Source organism: Hemitrygon akajei, chromosome 9, assembly GCF_048418815.1.
Source record: "Hemitrygon akajei chromosome 9, sHemAka1.3, whole genome shotgun sequence".
NCBI classification, from domain to species: domain Eukaryota; kingdom Metazoa; phylum Chordata; class Chondrichthyes; order Myliobatiformes; family Dasyatidae; genus Hemitrygon; species Hemitrygon akajei.
This window is the reverse complement of record NC_133132.1, coordinates 100,061,757-100,078,828: the sequence shown is the minus strand read 5'-3', so window position 1 is coordinate 100,078,828 and position 17,072 is coordinate 100,061,757. Positions and strand designations below refer to the sequence as shown.

Sequence of the window (17,072 nt, the reverse complement as noted above, 5' to 3'; positions counted from 1 at the left end):
AGATGGGAGGGGTCCTTGACAAGACTGAGGGTTCTGTGAATGCAGTGTTTCTGGTATATGCTCTGGATGAGGGGAGGAAAGAGACTGATGTACTGGTGATAGAAAAAGCATGGAAGACATATTTGAACAGAAGGGGTAAAGAGATTTCTTCAGTCATTTATAATTTAAATCACTTGACAAGAGGTTCTTTAGGCAGTGAGTAATACTTTGTTCCAGACCGCTTCCTTTGTAACTTCTATGGGAAATAAGTATTTGGCAAAAGTTATGTGTAGCTCTCCCTCATTATATCATTAGTCCCTTTGCTAATTGGTTAATTATGATCTGTGTGCTAGTAGTTACAAACACCTTGTAGTGTGTAAACTAGAGAAAGGGCCAAGTTAAATGTACTGAACATGCACACCTTTGTGTCTTCCTTGGAAAGCTGCAAAGTTCATAAGTTTTTAATCGTTATTAGCAAGTAGTCGGGTGACTGCACCCAGCAAAACATGACCAATATCATTGGTATTTTAATATGTTATTAGTTGATGTGAGTGACTGTGAAATGTCATCCGAGCACCAGGTGCAGGTTCAGATTTTCTTATCAGATGTACATGAAAAAAAAGTGAAATGTGTCATTTGTGTTGACAACCAATATCACCTAAGAGTGTGCTGTGGCTTTTAGGGAAAATGGCATGCCTCTTGCCCTTAACGTCTGTGTATTTGACTTTTTTTAATTGTTAACAGGCTCGGAGAATTCTGAGGAGAGCGATGATGATGACCATAGTGAGGCCACTTGGAGGAAAGATGCTGAAGAGGACACGTCAATTGAAGAAAGCAAAGAGCCAGCCCCCAAGTGTCAGCGAAACCATCCTGTGGCTGGGCTGCAGAGTACCCCCCCAGCTGGCACCAAACTGGCAAACCTATCAGACTCTCTAGACTGGACGAGAAGAGGCAAATGTTCTGAGGAGGAGGAAGTGGAGGAGGATGACGATGAGGAGGAAGGAGAGGAGTCCACGAAGCTGCTGGTGCAGAAAGAAGCGGGTGAGAGGCGGACAAAGTCCCATCTGAAACGTGCCAGGCGGAGAAAGGTAGGTGCCGAAGACTGGGCGAAAACAGAATCACCCGGCCATAAGGGAGAGAGGGTGAAGGGCAAGGAATCTCCCCTCCACAGCACAAGCAGTGACAGCAGCTCCGATGAGGAGGACGAAAGAACTGACATGAAACCTGGCTCCAACAGAAAGCATAATGGACTACAGGAAAAGAGGAAACCACTGCACGTGACCCAGCTGTACTCTGGCTTCTCAGAAGTGCCTGAGAAACGAGTCAAGCTTATAAACAATTCTGAACTAAGGGCTCAGAACACAAAAGTAAAGGACCGAAAAGATGTGTGGTCAAGCATCCAGATCCAGTGGCCTAAAAAAGTTCTCAAGGAGCTCTTTTCCGACTCTGACACCGAGACCACATCGTCCCCACCTGTGGCCCTGGAGGAAGCAAAGCCTGAGACACTGTCTGAGATGCCGAAGGAGGAGGAGAGGCTGCCGCATGCAGAGGCAGAAACTGCAGCTCTGGTCATCTCCCCCATCAAGCCGAGCGAAGAGAAGCCAGCTGAGAAAGTGGACAAGAAGGGTGAGCTGCCGAGCAGTGGCAGCAACTCTGTACTCAATACTCCGCCCACCACCCCTGAGTCTCCTGCTTCTGTCACTGTAACCGAGGCGTCCCTGCCACAACCCAATGCAGTGATCCCTCAGAGGCTGGTCCCAAGCCAGGAGGAAGTCCAGAGCATTAAAAGTGAGACGGACAGCACCAATGAGGTTGATAGTATGACTGGGGAGCTGCAGGAAGGACAGTCTGAGGGTAATGTCTCTCCAACGGGGTTTGACGCCAGTATTAGCTCAAGCAGTAGCAATCAGACGGAACCAGAGCATAAGGAGAAAGGTAAGGAGTGCTCACAAAACGAACTTGCTGTTGCAAAGAATTCAGTTAGAGACATGCGGTTTAGTTTTAATTTACTGACTCTGCCATCTTCGATGGGAGGAATGGCCTAATTCTGCTCCTTTGTCTTATGTGAATGTTTATGTGTACACATGAGTGCACAAGGGTGTGAGCATGTGCACGAGCATATGTGTGTGGTAGAGTGTGCATTTACATTTATTTGTTGTTTAAAAAATCTTTTATAAATTGCTTGTGTTTGTTGTTCCAAAGTTGTGTGGATTACCACAGGAGGCAAATGAATTTGTGCCCTGGGTTTGTGGTAATACAGTGGATTATGGTTAGTTGAGACACATCAAGACCAGTACATTCTGGCCCAAGTAAGAGTAAAGGTATAAAAGAAACAAACTACCATATAACTGAGTATCAAATTATGTATTTAAATGAAATACAGAATAAATAAGAACAATATCAATACTACTACAGTACTATAAATCTGTGTCGTGGTTCCCGATAGTTACCAACAGAGGAACTAATGCAGTGTACGCTGCTCAGTTCTTTTGATTGACAAAATGAACAAAATCAGTGCACATAGTGGACTGCCTTCAAAGTGCTTTCAATGATTGTATCCACCAAATCTTTATTTTAATTGTAATGTTCAAGATGCTTGTCGATACCTTCAAATTTTTCATAGTTCCTAACTTGAAGTAGTGAAATTATTTTGTTTTCACTCCCAGCCATTTCTGGCATCTCCAAGCTTGAATGCTTGAAATTGCAGTGAACTAAACCATTTGGAATTGTCTTACTTTATATTACGCACTAACTATCAATGACAAAAATCACTGTGTTTTGAACAGACACACAAATAACACTATTTAAAAACTGTTCACAGTGTAGTGCCTAACAGTCATATGACGTGCATGTGACTGATGTTTGTTAGAAAATGTTTGGCAGCAGTCTCTGACCACAATTAATTGGGAGAGTGTCCCAAATAAACTGAAAATCCTGGTTATTTTCTCGACTAGTTTTTGTTCTTTGAGTTGTCCCAAATAAGCCACTGCTCCAGTTACTATTCAGATTTGATCATTGATTGGCCAGAGTTTGTGGTGATGATATTTGGATTTGATCATTGACTGGCCAGAGGTTGTGGTAATATTATTTAGATCTGATCACTAATTGGCAAGAAAATGAAAATGGATTGTGAGCAAATGGGACAACAGTGTAAATAAATGCAAAATATTGGTGATGGTCTGTAACCAATAATTTTAGAGTATGTTTACACTAATTTTTACAGTTGTGGTAATTATGTATATTACACTGAATTTTATTGCTTGCATAAAAATGATTTTCCATCATACAGGCAAAGCAGCATTTACTGCCTTTCCTGTTTCCATGGTAAGGTGGTAGTGAGCTGCCCTCAACCAAGGCAATCTGCTCAGTGACAGGGTCAGCTTACTGCCTCCAAAAGTTTGGTCTCGTGGCAATAAAGGGAGGGCAGTGTTTATTTCCACATCAGAATAGCGTGCTGTTGGAGGGGAAGCTGCAGGTGGAACGTACATGTGTTTGATGGCTCTGGGACTGTCCTTGCTGCACTTCTATTGAAAGGCCAAGAGTGGATGTGGAGAGAATGTTTCCTGTAGTAGGGAAGTCACGGACCAGAGGGCACCGCCTCAGAATAGAGGGATGTTCATTTAAAACAGAGATTAGGAGGAATTTCTTTAGCCAGGGAGTCGTAAATCTGTGGAATTCATTGCCAAAGATAGCAGTGGAGGTCATGTCACTGGGTATATTTAAATAGAGGTTAATAGGTTCTGGTTTAGTCAGGGTGTCAAAGGTTATGTGGAGAAGGCAGGAGAATGGGATTGAGACGGATAATAAATCAGCCCTGATGGAATGGTGCAGCAGACTCAATGGGCTGAATGGCCTAATTCTGTTCCTATTGTTATGTTTTGTAACTCCAAAACAAAAAAACTATTTGAAAGCAAAAAGATGGGAGCGCAGGAGAATGTGATTTAGTTTCATTTTTACTGTACATTGACATGATGGCGTGGTAACATGCCATTCCTGTACTTTTGCATGTAACCTGTAATGCCTATTTAAATAAACAAGAATGCTTAATCAAACAATATATGTACAATATTACTGAAATATTAAATACATGATACCTATGTCTCATGTTCTTATGCTTGCTGCTCTTGTCATCCTCTTTTCATAGAAGTTGCAGGCGTGGGTTGTGCATTTGAGGAAGCTTTGAATGCTTGTTGCACTACTTGTATATCCACTAAGGTTTTCTTAGATTATGTTTGAATATTTTTATCTTGAGTCAGAGCACCTTCACCCAATGATAGTAAGAGCATAAGACACAGGAGCAGAATTGGGCTATTCAGCCCATCGAGTCTGCTCCGCCGTTCCATCGTGGTTGATCCCGGATCCCACTCAACCCCACACACCTGTCTTCTCGCCATATCCTTTGATGTCCTGACCACTCAGAAAACGATCAACTTCCGCCTTAAATATATGCACGGACTTGGCTTCCGCCACAGTCTATGGCAGAGCATCCAGTAGGTTTCAATAGGTACATTTAATGTCAGAGAAATGTATACAATATACATCCTGAAATTCTTTTTCTTTGCAAGCATCCACTAAAACAGGAGGGCCCCAAAGAATGAATGACAATTAAATGTTAGAACCCCAAAGCCCCAGTTCTCTTCCCCATGCACAAGCAGCAACAAGGCATTAACCCACCCGCCCCACCAGCAAAAAATCATCAGCGTCCTCCACTGAGCAAGCGTACAGCAAAGCATCAATAAAGACATGGACTTGCTGGACCCCAAAGACTGCTCGTTCACCCAATAATTCGACATACCACAGGCTCTCTCTCTCCCTAATATGAGGTGTCGCTGTTTCACAGCGAGAGGGGAGACATGACAAACAACTCGCTGGTTTACGGTGTTAAAAGTCTGTTCCAGCATTCCACGGGTTTACTTCCCTCTGGCTAAAAAAAATTCCTCCTTACCTCTGTTCTAAAGGGTCACCCCTCAATTTTGAAGCTGTGCCCTCAGGTTCTGGGTACCCCCACCATAGGAAACATCCTCTCCACATCCACCCTATCCATACCTTTCAACATTCAGTAGGTTTCAATGAGATCCCCCTGCATTCTTCTAAATTCTGGTGAGTCCAGGCCCAAAGCTGTCAAACGCTCCTCATATGTTAACCCCTTCATTCCCGGAATAATCCTCATGAACTTCCTCTGGACTCTCTCCAATGACAACACATCCTTTCTGAGATTTGGGGCTCAAAACTGTTGACAGTACTCCAAGTGCGGCCTGACTGGTGTCTTATAAAGGCTCAGCATTATCTCCTTGCTTTTGTATTCTATTCCCCTTGAAATAAATGCCAACATTGCATTTGCCTTCTTTACCATAGATTCAACCTGTAAATTAACCTTCTGGGAGTCTTGCACAAGGACTCCTAAGCCCCTCTACACCTCTGATGTTTGAACCTTCTCCCCAGTTAGATAATAGTCCCCGTATTGGCCCTTTTACCAAAATGTATTATCATACATTTCCCAACACAGTATTCTATCTACCACTTTTTTGCCCATTCTTTCAATTTGTCTAAATCCTGCTGCAATCGCATTGCTTCCTCAGTATTACCTACCCCTCCACCTATCTTCGTATCATCCACAAACTTTGCCACAAAGCCATCAATTTCATTATCTAATCATTGACAATGTGAAAAGCAGCGGTCCCAATACTGACCCCAGAGGAAAGATGATAGCATGGATAGCGGAATGACTGACAGGCAGGAGGCAGCGAATGGGAATAAAAGGGGTCTTTTCCGGTTGGTTGCTGGTCACTAGTCTTTGGCAACCAACCAGAAAAGGCCTCTTTTATTCCCACTCGCTGCCTCCTGTCTTTCAGCCGTATCTCCATCTTGTATCTTTCCTGTAATGCCATAAGATTTTATCTTATTAAATAGCATCATGTTTGGCACCTTATCAAAATCGAAGTAAATAACATCTACTGTTTCCTCTGTCCACCCTGCTTGTTACTTCCTCGAAGAACTCTTAACAGATTTGTCTGGCAAGATTTCCCTTTTTAGAAACCATACTGACTTTAACTATTTTGTCATTAGTCTCCAAGGACCTCAAAACCTCATTCTTAATAGAAGACTCCAACTCTTTCCCAACCACTGAGGTTCCAGTCCTCTGGGACCATGCCAGAATCAAGTGATACTTGAAAGATGATGCCCATTGCATCAGTTATATCTTCAGCAACCTTGATGAGCACTCTGGGGCGTAGTCCATGTGGCCCAGGTGACTTATCCACCTTCAGTTTGCCTAGCAGTTTTTTCCTTTGTAATAGCAATGGCACTTACTCCTTCCTCTCTATGGAAGACAGATGCAAAGTACCCATTAGGTTCATCTGCCCTTTCTTTGTCCCCCATTACTACCTCACCAGCATCACCTTCCAATAGTCCAATATCAACTCTCACCTCCCTTTTACTCTTTATATAACTGAAAAAATGTTGGTATCCTGCTTTATATTATTGGCTAGTCTGCCCTCATATTTCATCTTTTCCCTTCTTATAACTTTTTTAGTTGCCTTTTGTTGGATTTTACAAGCTTTCCAATCATCCAACTTCCCACTCACCTTTGCTACCTTATGTGCCCTTTCCTTGGTTTTTATGTAGTCCTTAACTTCCTTTGTCAGCCACGATTGGCTATCCCTTCCATTTGAGAACTTCTTTCTCTGTGGGACATATCTATCCTGCACCTTGTGAACTATTCCCAGAAACTTCAGCCATCTCTGCTCTGCCATCATCCCCACTAGTATCCTCCCGGATCCGGTCTACCTGGGCAAGCACCTCTCTCATGCCTCTGTAATTCCCTTTATTCCATTGCGATACTGATACATGTGAGTTATATTCTTCTTCTCAAATTGCAGTATGAATTCAGTCATATTATGATCACTGTTTCCTAAGGGTTCCTTTACAGTAAGATCCCTCATAAGATCTGGGTTATTACACAACAACCAATCTAAGATAACCTTTCCCTGAATAGGCTCAAGCAGAAGCTGCTCTAAAAAGCCATCTCGTAGGCATTCAACAAATTCCCTCCCTTGCGATCTGACACCAACCTGATTTTCCCAATCCCCTTGCACATTGAAGTCCCCCATCACAATTGTGAAATTACCCTTATTACATGCCTTTTCCAGCTCCCTTTGCAATCTCAACCCCAACACCTTGGCTACTATTTGGAGGCCTATATATGATTCCCATAATGGTTTTTTACCCTTGCAGTTTCTTAACTCCTCCCACAAAGATTCAACATTCTCTGACCCCATGTCACCTTTTTCAAAAGATGCAATTCCATCGACAGAGCCACACCACTACCCATACCTTCCTGCCTGTTCTTTCGATACAAAGTATATTCTCTGATGTTAAGCTCTCAACTATGGCCTTCTTTCAGCTACGACTCAGTTATGCCCACAATGTCAAACTGACTAATCTCTAATTGCTCCATGAGTTCGTCCACCTTGTTCCAAATGCTACATGCATTTAAATACAGTACCTTCAGTCCTGCATTCTTTGCCCTTCTGAGTTTTGCCTCTGTGGTACAATTTAACTCTTTGCCCTGTCTGCATTTGTACCCAATCATTGGCTTGTCCTTCCGTACATACATGTTGCACCCATCGTCTACTTGTAAACCTGCTGGTTCATCCTCAGCTCTATCACCCTGGTTTTTATCCCCCTGGAATATCAGTGTAAATTCAATGCTGATTGACAAGATAAGATCAGAATTAGGACATTCAGCAAATAAAAGTCTGCTCTGTCATTTATTCATAGCTCATTTATTTTTCCCTCTCAACTCCATTCTCTTGCCTTCTCCCCATGACTTCTGACACCCTTACAAATCTAAAACCTGTCACCCTTAGTTTTAAATACCTCCACAGCTGTCTGTAGCAATGAATTCTAAATATTCACCACTCTCAAGAAAGTCCTATTCATCTCTGTTCTAAAGGAACATTCTTTTATTCTGAGGCTGTACCATCCGGTCCTAGACTCTCCCACCACTGGAATCGTCCTCTCCATGTCCACCTTAACCAGGCCTTTCAGTGTTCAGTACTTTTCAATAAGTTCCCCGTTCCCCCATCCTTCTCAACTACAATGAGTACGGTTCCAGAGCCATCAAACATTACTCATGTATCAACCCTTTCAACATTGAAATCATTCTCGTAAACTAATTATGGACTCTGTCCAGCATCTTTCCTAACATATGGGTCTCAAAAATGCTCACAATATTCAACTATTGCCTTGTAGAACCTCAGAATTATATTTTTGTGTTTATATTCTAGTCCTCTCAAAATTAATGTTAACATTGAATTTGCCTTCCTTACTACCTGCAAGTTAACCTTCATGGAATCCTGTACCAGGACTCGCAAGTCTTTTTGCACCTCTGGTTTCTGATTTTTTTTTCCCTTTTCAAAGTAGTATACAGTTATAGTCTTGCTACCAAAGTGCATGACCATACATTTCCCTATACAGTATTCCATCTTCCACTTTTTCCCCTTTCACCTGACCTGTCCAAGTCCTTCTGTAGACTCCCTACTTCCTCAACACTACCTGCTCCTCCACCTGTCTTCCTATCATGATGGTTGGGTAGGATGTGATGCTTGGTTAGTTGTCACTATATTGTCAAAGTGTGAAGTGAGCCAAACACAGCATCACGCCTGGGCCAAACGTGCACAGGCTGGACAAGTAACACAGAGCCTTATATTTCACCAGCTTGTAACAAAGAGTCATTGAATTGTACAGAAAAGAAACTGGCCCTTGGACCCATCATATCCATGCTATCCTATTTTTGTCTTGGATTTTGATGTTCTTCAAGAAGTCAGGAAAAAGGCACTAAACTTATTGCTTCACTAATAGAACCAAGAAAACTGAGAATGGCCAGTAACAGGAGCAGGAACAGAGGCTAGTGAGTGATGGGAAAGTGAAGCTGGCATCATGTGATTAGCTCTTTTGTACTCCAGAGATGATAAACATTCCATTCAAATTCACAGATAAGAGGCAACCAATCAGATAGCCTCAATTCAAATAATGCAGCACCAGAGAAGCTTCTAGAACTTTCCAGAATGATACAAAGAACTGTCACCACTAGGGGACACACTGAGCAACTGCATATACAAACGTACATACTGTGGCCACGAGGAAACATGCTAATCAGTTTTATGTTTTAAGTAGTTATAAAAACACTATTAGGAATAACTTGTGAACTGCAAAGAAAATTACAATTAAACAGTTTAATCCAACAGCCCCTCGGACTAGTCCTGACTGTCAGTTGTAGACATGTAGTTTACTCAAGTGCTTCTAGTAGTAAGAGTTCGCATGCATGACAGGTTGGTTTAGACAAGTAATCTTTTGTCCATAACTTTATTAGTAAAAGCCCTTAGTGATGGATGTCACCTTTCCGAGGCAGTTCCTCTTGAAGGCGTACTCAGTGGTCGGGAGGGTTATGCCTGAGATGGAGCTGGCTGTGTCTACAACCCTCTGCAGCTTCTTGCCATCCTGTGCATCAGACCCTCTCTACCTGGCAGGGCTGCAACCTCAGTTTTAAATGACCACCTTCCCCAGCCCTTCTCCCACCTAACCTTGTAACTATGTCCCCTTGTTTGTCACTCACCCACAGTTGAAAACATTTTGCCACCTTTCCTGTCTGTCCCTGAATGTGGATGAAAGAAGAGTGGAGGGCTCTGTGAGTGAAGGGTTAGATTGATCTTGGAGTAGATTAAAAGATTAGCACAACATTGTGGGATGAAGGGCCTGTACTGTTCTATGGATGAAAAGACTGGAAAGTCAGATATTGAACATGTCACTTTGCATAATTTAGTAGCAAATTTGCTGCAGTTTTGACCTGCCATTTGAAAGCAAGAGGTTGCATTTACAGAACACTACGTTACTTCCTCAAGGACACCCAACAGCATCTTGTAATGAATTCTTCATCAAATGTACTCTGTTATGCAGATATACAGATCAGACATGCAATCTTGATTGCGAGTTTTGTTGGCCCATGTCTGATGGAACAGAGAGAAAAGTTGGCCCGGTACAATGGAAGGGACTGCAGATCTTCATGCAGTCCAGTTGATCTTTTTTAACCTATGCTTGTGAAAAGAAAGCATGAAACAGAGGTTGGAAGAAATAGTAAATGTTCATCCTATTAGGAGCAATTCTGCGCCATGGTGATGATGTCATCTTGTATGGTACAGATGGAATTCTAGGCTTTAATTTGTTGTGGAATCTGGTGTATTTGGGTGGTGGTGAAGTTTTTTCAAAATTGTACAGTTTTCATAACATTTACAGATGTATGATGTTTGGATAATTTCACTCTGCTCAACACTGAACTGATTCCACAGCCCTTGAACTCACTTTCAAGGACTCGACAACTCATGCTCTCAGCATTAATTACTTACTTAGATTATTATTATTATTATTACTACTACGATTACCGGTATTTGTTTTTTTTGTACTTGCACAAGTTGCCTTTTGCACATTGGTTATTTATCAGTCTCTGTGTGTAATTTTTCATTGATTCTCTTGTATTTCTTTGTTCTATTACATGAAAATAACTTTCAGGTTAGTGTATGCTGATATACATATTTTGATAATAAGTTTTCTTTGAACTGTGAATGACCATGATATCCCTCCATTCACAGTACGAGATGTGTCATTCCACTTGTTCTCTCAACCCAGCTAAGATTCTGAAAAGTTTAATTTGTCTCACGAATAGTGAAATGTGTCAGTTTGTGTCTGGGAGCAGCCTGCAAGTGTCACCATGCTTCCAGTGCCAACGTGGCATGCCCACAACTCACTAACCATAATCCATATGTCTTTGGAATGTGGGATGAAACCTGAGCACCAAGAGGAAACCCACGTAGTCATAGTAAGCTCCTTATAGACAGCAGGAATTGAACCCTGATGGATGAGTGTAGGTACTGGAATGTGATTGCATTAACCGCTATGCTGCTCTGCCACATAGAGTACTGGCTTACTTAGCAACCCCAGATGGACCTCAACAAAGACCACTGCATCCCTTTTCTGTCCATGGTGACAAATGTGTATTCTGGAAAATCTGCTTCAGTGTCAGTGTGCTGTGGGATTGAGACTGTGGCTGTGCGTGAATGATCCTGGAGATAACCCATCTGACCACCAACCAAGCAAGGTTCTTGGGCTTGTTTGAAAGTTGTGCTCAGGATACCATCCAACAGAATCACCGGTTCCCTGTCCTGCCATGCCTTGCCTTAAAGACATTCCTCGCAGACCACAGCTTGACCTGCTTCCATTACAGCCCAGTCCATCACTGATAATTGAGCACATTTGCATGGAGAACCGACATAAGGAAGTAGCATCCATCATCAAGGACCCCCATCATACAGGCCATTCTCTCCTCTCACTGCTACAGTTGGGAAGGAAATACAAGAGCTTTAAGTCCCACACCACCGAGGTCAGGAACAGTTATTACCCTGCAACCGTCAGGCTCCTGAACTGGTGTGGACAACTTCAATCACCACCACTGGGAACTGATTCAGCAATCTACACACTCACTTTCAAGGACTTTATAACTCATATTCTCTGTATTTTTTTATATTTTATTTGCACAATTTGTCTTTTTTACCTTGGTCATTTGTCAGTCTGTGCTTTTCATGAATTCTATTGTAATTTTTAATTCCCCTGGAAATGCTTGCAAGGAAATGAATCTCAAGGTAGTGTGTGGTAACATATATTTACTTTGATTATAAAGTTACTTTGACTATAGAGCCTGTTCATGTAGAGATTTATATGTTGATGGCAGTTCAGTGGGTTTTAGACTAGAAATGGCAAATCAATAATAAAATTATTATTAATTGTTTTAATAGGATAAATTGCTAAAATTATAATAAATATTTACTTTGAGATCAGACAGCATCTGTGGAGAAAGAAGCAGAATTAGGATCATTAACCAGAAATGTTAATTCTGTTTCTCTTTCTCTGGGTGCTCCCAGATTGACTGAATGTTTCCCAGTTTCGGTCCTATTTCAGATTTCCAGTGACTGCAGTATTTTTGCCAAATTATTTAGTGCAAATTTAAATCATTGACTGTGAAGACTTAGTATACATTGAAGTACATACTTACTTTGAATTCATTTCCATTCTACCAGCAGTCTGTACAACTCATAATAATAGCACAAGGACTCTGCATAGAACCAGCAGTGAAAGTAATGCTATCTTAAAATCCCCAATAAGGGTCAATGGACTTGTACTCAAAACAGATGTTTAATTGCCATTCAGCAAGCTTGCTTTCAGCAGTCTATGGTCGCAGTTAATCTGATAAACCATTCTTGTTAGCTTCCCTCACTGCCCTCTATCTATGACCCCTGTCACTGTACTGCCCTGTAGACACTTTAAACCACTTATTATAATGCAGTTTACACTGTAAATACATGCTAGTATCTATATATTTAATCCCATTTTATTCTATATCTGTACTTTAACCTCCAACTTTATATTTCATATAATTCTTCATTCTTTATAATTGTTGAATATTTTTTGTTGCTTGTCACACCCTGACCCACACTCCACGTCAAATTCCTACTACAAATAAATGTAAATGGCGAATAAAGTTGATCTTTGATATCTCTCACCTCGTAGTTTTGCTGTTTTGAGTAGTTGTTACTGTTATTAGATCCATTGCAACAGGAACTGTGTTTTAATTTTGGTAAATGTGGAGTCGACATTTCATAATTAGAATAGAAATACCAGGGAAAAACTTTCACTTTTGTAGCACCTCTCATGGCCTCAGGATGTCCCAGTGAAATACTGCCAAATGCCATTGCTGAGGGAATGCTGCTCTGTCAAGAAGGACTATCTTCTGTCTGAGATGTTTCATTATCTCTCTGGTAATTACAGAGAACCATGGCCCTGTGAAAAGAGCAGGGGAGAATCTACCCCAGTGTTCAAGCCTCAATCACAATCACTGAAGCAAATTATCTGAACATTCATTTTGTTTGTAGTGTGTGAAATCTTGCTGTGTTCCCCACATTACAACAGTGACAACCTTTCAGAAGTAATCCATTGGTTGCAAGGCACTTTGGGACATCCTGAGGATATGATGAGCTATATAAAAGCAAGTTCTGTATCACTGTTGATTTGTGGATCAAAGCAGCAAGCTTGGGTTGCCTCAGTTTGGGAAAAAGCGGACAGAGGTGAAAGTTTGATATTTTAAAATGAGAACTTAAATGCAGTTTACTCATTACCTGCCTTTTCCAATAAAGACCTTGAAATGGGAGAGTGACTAAACTCACAGAATGGGGGGTGGGGGAGCTGTTTTTACCACTTACTTCTCTGATCTTCTATCCTGTTGCAGCTATTTACAACTTTTTGTACCAAATTCTTTTTCAAAGTTCAAAGTAAATTTATTATCAAAGTAATATATGTCACCATATCCTACCCTGAGATTCATTTTCTTTTGGCCATTCACAATAAATACAAAGAAACACAATAGAATCAATGAAAAACTGCACATAAACAAAAACAGACAACCAATCAATGTGCAAAATACAAGTTATGCAAATACAAAAAGAAAAAGACAAAAAAATCCTACATGCATTGTCCATCTTTTTGTCTTGCTTGCATCTATCTGTTGTTCAATTATTCCTGTGCTCCTTCCAATTCATAGCAGTCTACACTTTCCCAGTTGCCCTTTTCTTGAATTATACAAAGGCTCTTAAAATTCTTAACTTCAGCTATTTACAATGAGAAATTATTGAATCCACGCAGCAACTTTGTCTCTCTATTCATTCAGAATATCTACTGCGATTCCAAGGTGGGTTTTTTTCCTTTCACAAGCTATTATCCTTGCTTCCAGCTTTCTGGATAATCTCATAGTTGTTTCGTGGTTCCTTGCTGGATCTTGCCAAGTGTATCCCTTGTGCAAAGAGTACCCTTGCGAAGACTGGGGGTATAAATGGAGAGGGAACCTGTCGAAGCTGGGAGGAAGCTCACTTTCAGCAAAAAAACACTGACGCAGAGCAGATGAGCTCAATGTGTTGTTTATGCCCCCTTGTGTGCAACCTCTGATACAGCTAGCCTCATTCTAATCCAATCTGTGTCATGTTCCTGAAAAACGTCAAGCCTTCTGATGTTTGAATGTAGCATGCTTGTGTAAGACATAGGAAAACAGATGGTCCATTAGTATAACATGATTAGATCAGAGCACAGCAGGCTGTCCTTTCATTGTAAACTATTTCATTTGCCAAAGTAACACACACACAATGCTGGAGGAACTTGGCAGGTAAGGCAGCATCTATTGGAGAGGAATAAATAGTTGACACTTCATCAGTACAGGAAAGGAAGGGGGGAGAAGCCAGACTAAGAAGGTGGAGGAAGGGAAGGAGTACAAGCTAGAAAGTGATTATTTATTCCTTTCCATAGATGCTGCCTGACCTGCTGAGTTCCTCCAGCATTTTGTGTGTGTTGCTCTGGATTTCCAGCATCTACAGAATCGCTTGCATTTATGATTATTATATTTGCCAATCCTTTTTGACCACATTGATAGGTCGAGAAGATTAAAATGTCTAGGATTTATTTTGGACACTAAGAATCAGAGTCAGTTTGCTCACCCTTGTTTGATTTTTGAATGCTTGTATGGAATAAAATTTTCCCTTGTCTTCATTTCAATCCAGTTGCTTCTGGTCACAAAAGGCCAAAAGATGCTCAGGGAGGAAGTTCAGCCAAGAAGCAAAAACGCAGCCACAAACGATCAGGGATCAACAACAAAAAGAAAAATCGAGCTGGTGAGGAAATGTGATACTGCTTGCTTATGTTTGTTAAATATTGTATCGATTGTGTAGATTTTTGTGATAATGTTATGCCTTTTTCTTTTGCCTATGAGCATTCTTGGTCAAAGAGAAAATCTACTGGAAAAACACAGCAAGTAAGACCATAAGACACAGGAGCAGAATTGAATCTTTTGACCCAATCAAGTCTGCTCCGGTATTCCATCATGGCTGATGTATTCTCTCTTTCAACCCCATTGTCCTGCTTTCTCCCTGTAACCTTGGACACCCTTACTAATCAAGAAGCTATCAACTTCCACTTTAAATATATCGAATGACTTGGCCTCCACAGCTGGCTGTGGTGATGAATTCCACAAATGCATCACCCTCTGGCTAATGAGATATTTCTCATCTCTGTTCTAAAGAGACCTCTTTCTATTCTGAGGCTGTGTGCCCTCCCCCACTATAGGAAACATCTTCTCCTCATCCACTCTATCAATACTAGAAGTATTCAGCAATTCAGCAAGCATCTGTCAGAACAGAAATTGAGTTAATGTTTTCAGTTGATGAATTTCAAGACACTTCATCAGCCTGGCATGTTAATTCTGTTTCTTTCTCCACAATTCTCCATCTTATTTCAGATTTTCCGTGTTGGCAGAATTCTTCTTAAGGAAATATACTGTTCTATATCTACACTTGAAATATTGTGTTCAGTTCTAGTCATCTCATTATTAGAAGGACGTGAAAGCTTTAGAGAGTGCAGAGGTGATTTACCAGAATGCTGCCTGGATTAGAGAACATGTCTTCTGAAGACAGGTTGAGTGAACTGGGTCTTTTCTCTTTAGAGCAAAGGAGGATGTGATGTGACTTAACAGGGCTGTATAAGATGATAAGAGGCATAGATAGAGTGAGACAGCCTGAGAGATTTTCCCAGGGAGGAAATGGCAAATACTAGAGGACTTAGTTTTAAAGTTATTGGATGAAAGTATGAAGGATGTCAGAGATAAAGAGTGATGTGTGTGTGGAATGCACCGCCAGGGGTGGTGGTAGAGGCAGATACATTTGAGATTCAGATGGATGAAAGAAAAATGTTGGGCTACACAAGAGGCAAGCAGAGATTGATCTTGGAGTGGGTAAAAAGGCCATCACAACTTTGTGTGTTGAGGGGCAGTACTGTGCTGGATGTTCTGATTAAAACCTGTCTATTGCAATTCTGCTCTATCGTTCAACCAAATTTCAATCTATGCCAATATGTAACACCCAACTTTTAAAATTTTTTACTGAATCTTTTATTTGGGGCTTTTAACAGATTTCTGAAAATGCAAATATACCATGCCTACTGATTTTTCTCTTTTTATTTCTCTTGTTACTTCCTCAAAAAATATCTCCTGTAGGTTTGCCAAACACACTTCTCTTTTAGGATGCAAAGAAATGCAAGCCATACCACAAATTTGCACGTTTTATGAATGAATATTAAAAATAATTTCTTTGGTAGCTGGCTGCCAGCTTTTGTCTGTGTTTCTGTGAAGTTTACCAGAACATATTCCTCCTTGAAAGTTGCTGTATAAACACATTGTTCCTGTTTTCACCTTATCTGCAGTGTAGGCTGGAAAACAAAAGGAAGGAAGATCTGCTAGAATAATGCATTCTTTCCTTAATTTCTTTCAGTAAACTTGTTTCTGACTGCCCATGTTATTGCTACAGAACTGTACAAAATGCTGTAGGAACGCAGCATGTCAGGCAGTTTCTATGGAAAGGGAATCTTATCTTTTTGCTACTTGTACTTTTAAGCTTAATGGCAAGAGATTAGGATGCAGTGTGAATCTTTTCATCTATTTCCAAATCTAGCTTTGTGCTCCATTTAATAGAACCATACATGGTGGTAATTTTCCCCACAGAAGCCATGCTAGCTCTTTGAAAAATCTGATCAATTAACTCCATTCTCATGCTTTTTTTCCTTAAGAGCTTGCAGTTTCACAATTTGTTTAACCTCACTCATAGAATGTCATTGAAGGAGGCTGTTTGGCATATTGACTCGATATAGCACTGTATAGCAATTCAATTCCTTTGTCCCTTTGCCATTGCCCACCAAATTATTTTCCCTCAAGGAACATTCCATTTTATTTTGAAAGTTTTGGTTGACCCTTTCAGGCAGCAAGTTGCAATTCATAGTCATAGTCTGACAACAGTGCCCTTTAAGCCATCCAGTCCGTGCTGACCTGTTATTCTGCCTAATTCCCGACCCGCTTCACACCCCTCCCATCTATGTATTTATCCAATGTTGCAATTGGACTCACATTTACTACTCCTGCTGACAGCTCATTCCACACTCTCACCACCCTCTGAGTG

General features: G+C 41.0%; 1 protein-coding gene across 4 annotated transcripts in view; it reads left to right on the top strand.

Moving 5' to 3' along the window:
* arid4b (AT-rich interaction domain 4B) overlaps positions 1-17,072 on the top strand; it is a 145,673-nt gene that overhangs the window by 117,562 nt on the left and 11,039 nt on the right. For all 4 annotated transcript variants that reach the window (XM_073056633.1, XM_073056630.1, XM_073056631.1 and 1 more), the window contains 2 exons: positions 724-1,914; positions 14,631-14,741. In XM_073056633.1, coding sequence (XP_072912734.1) covers positions 724-1,914; positions 14,631-14,741 — 1,302 coding nt within the window. The remainder of the gene's footprint in view (positions 1-723; positions 1,915-14,630; positions 14,742-17,072) is intronic.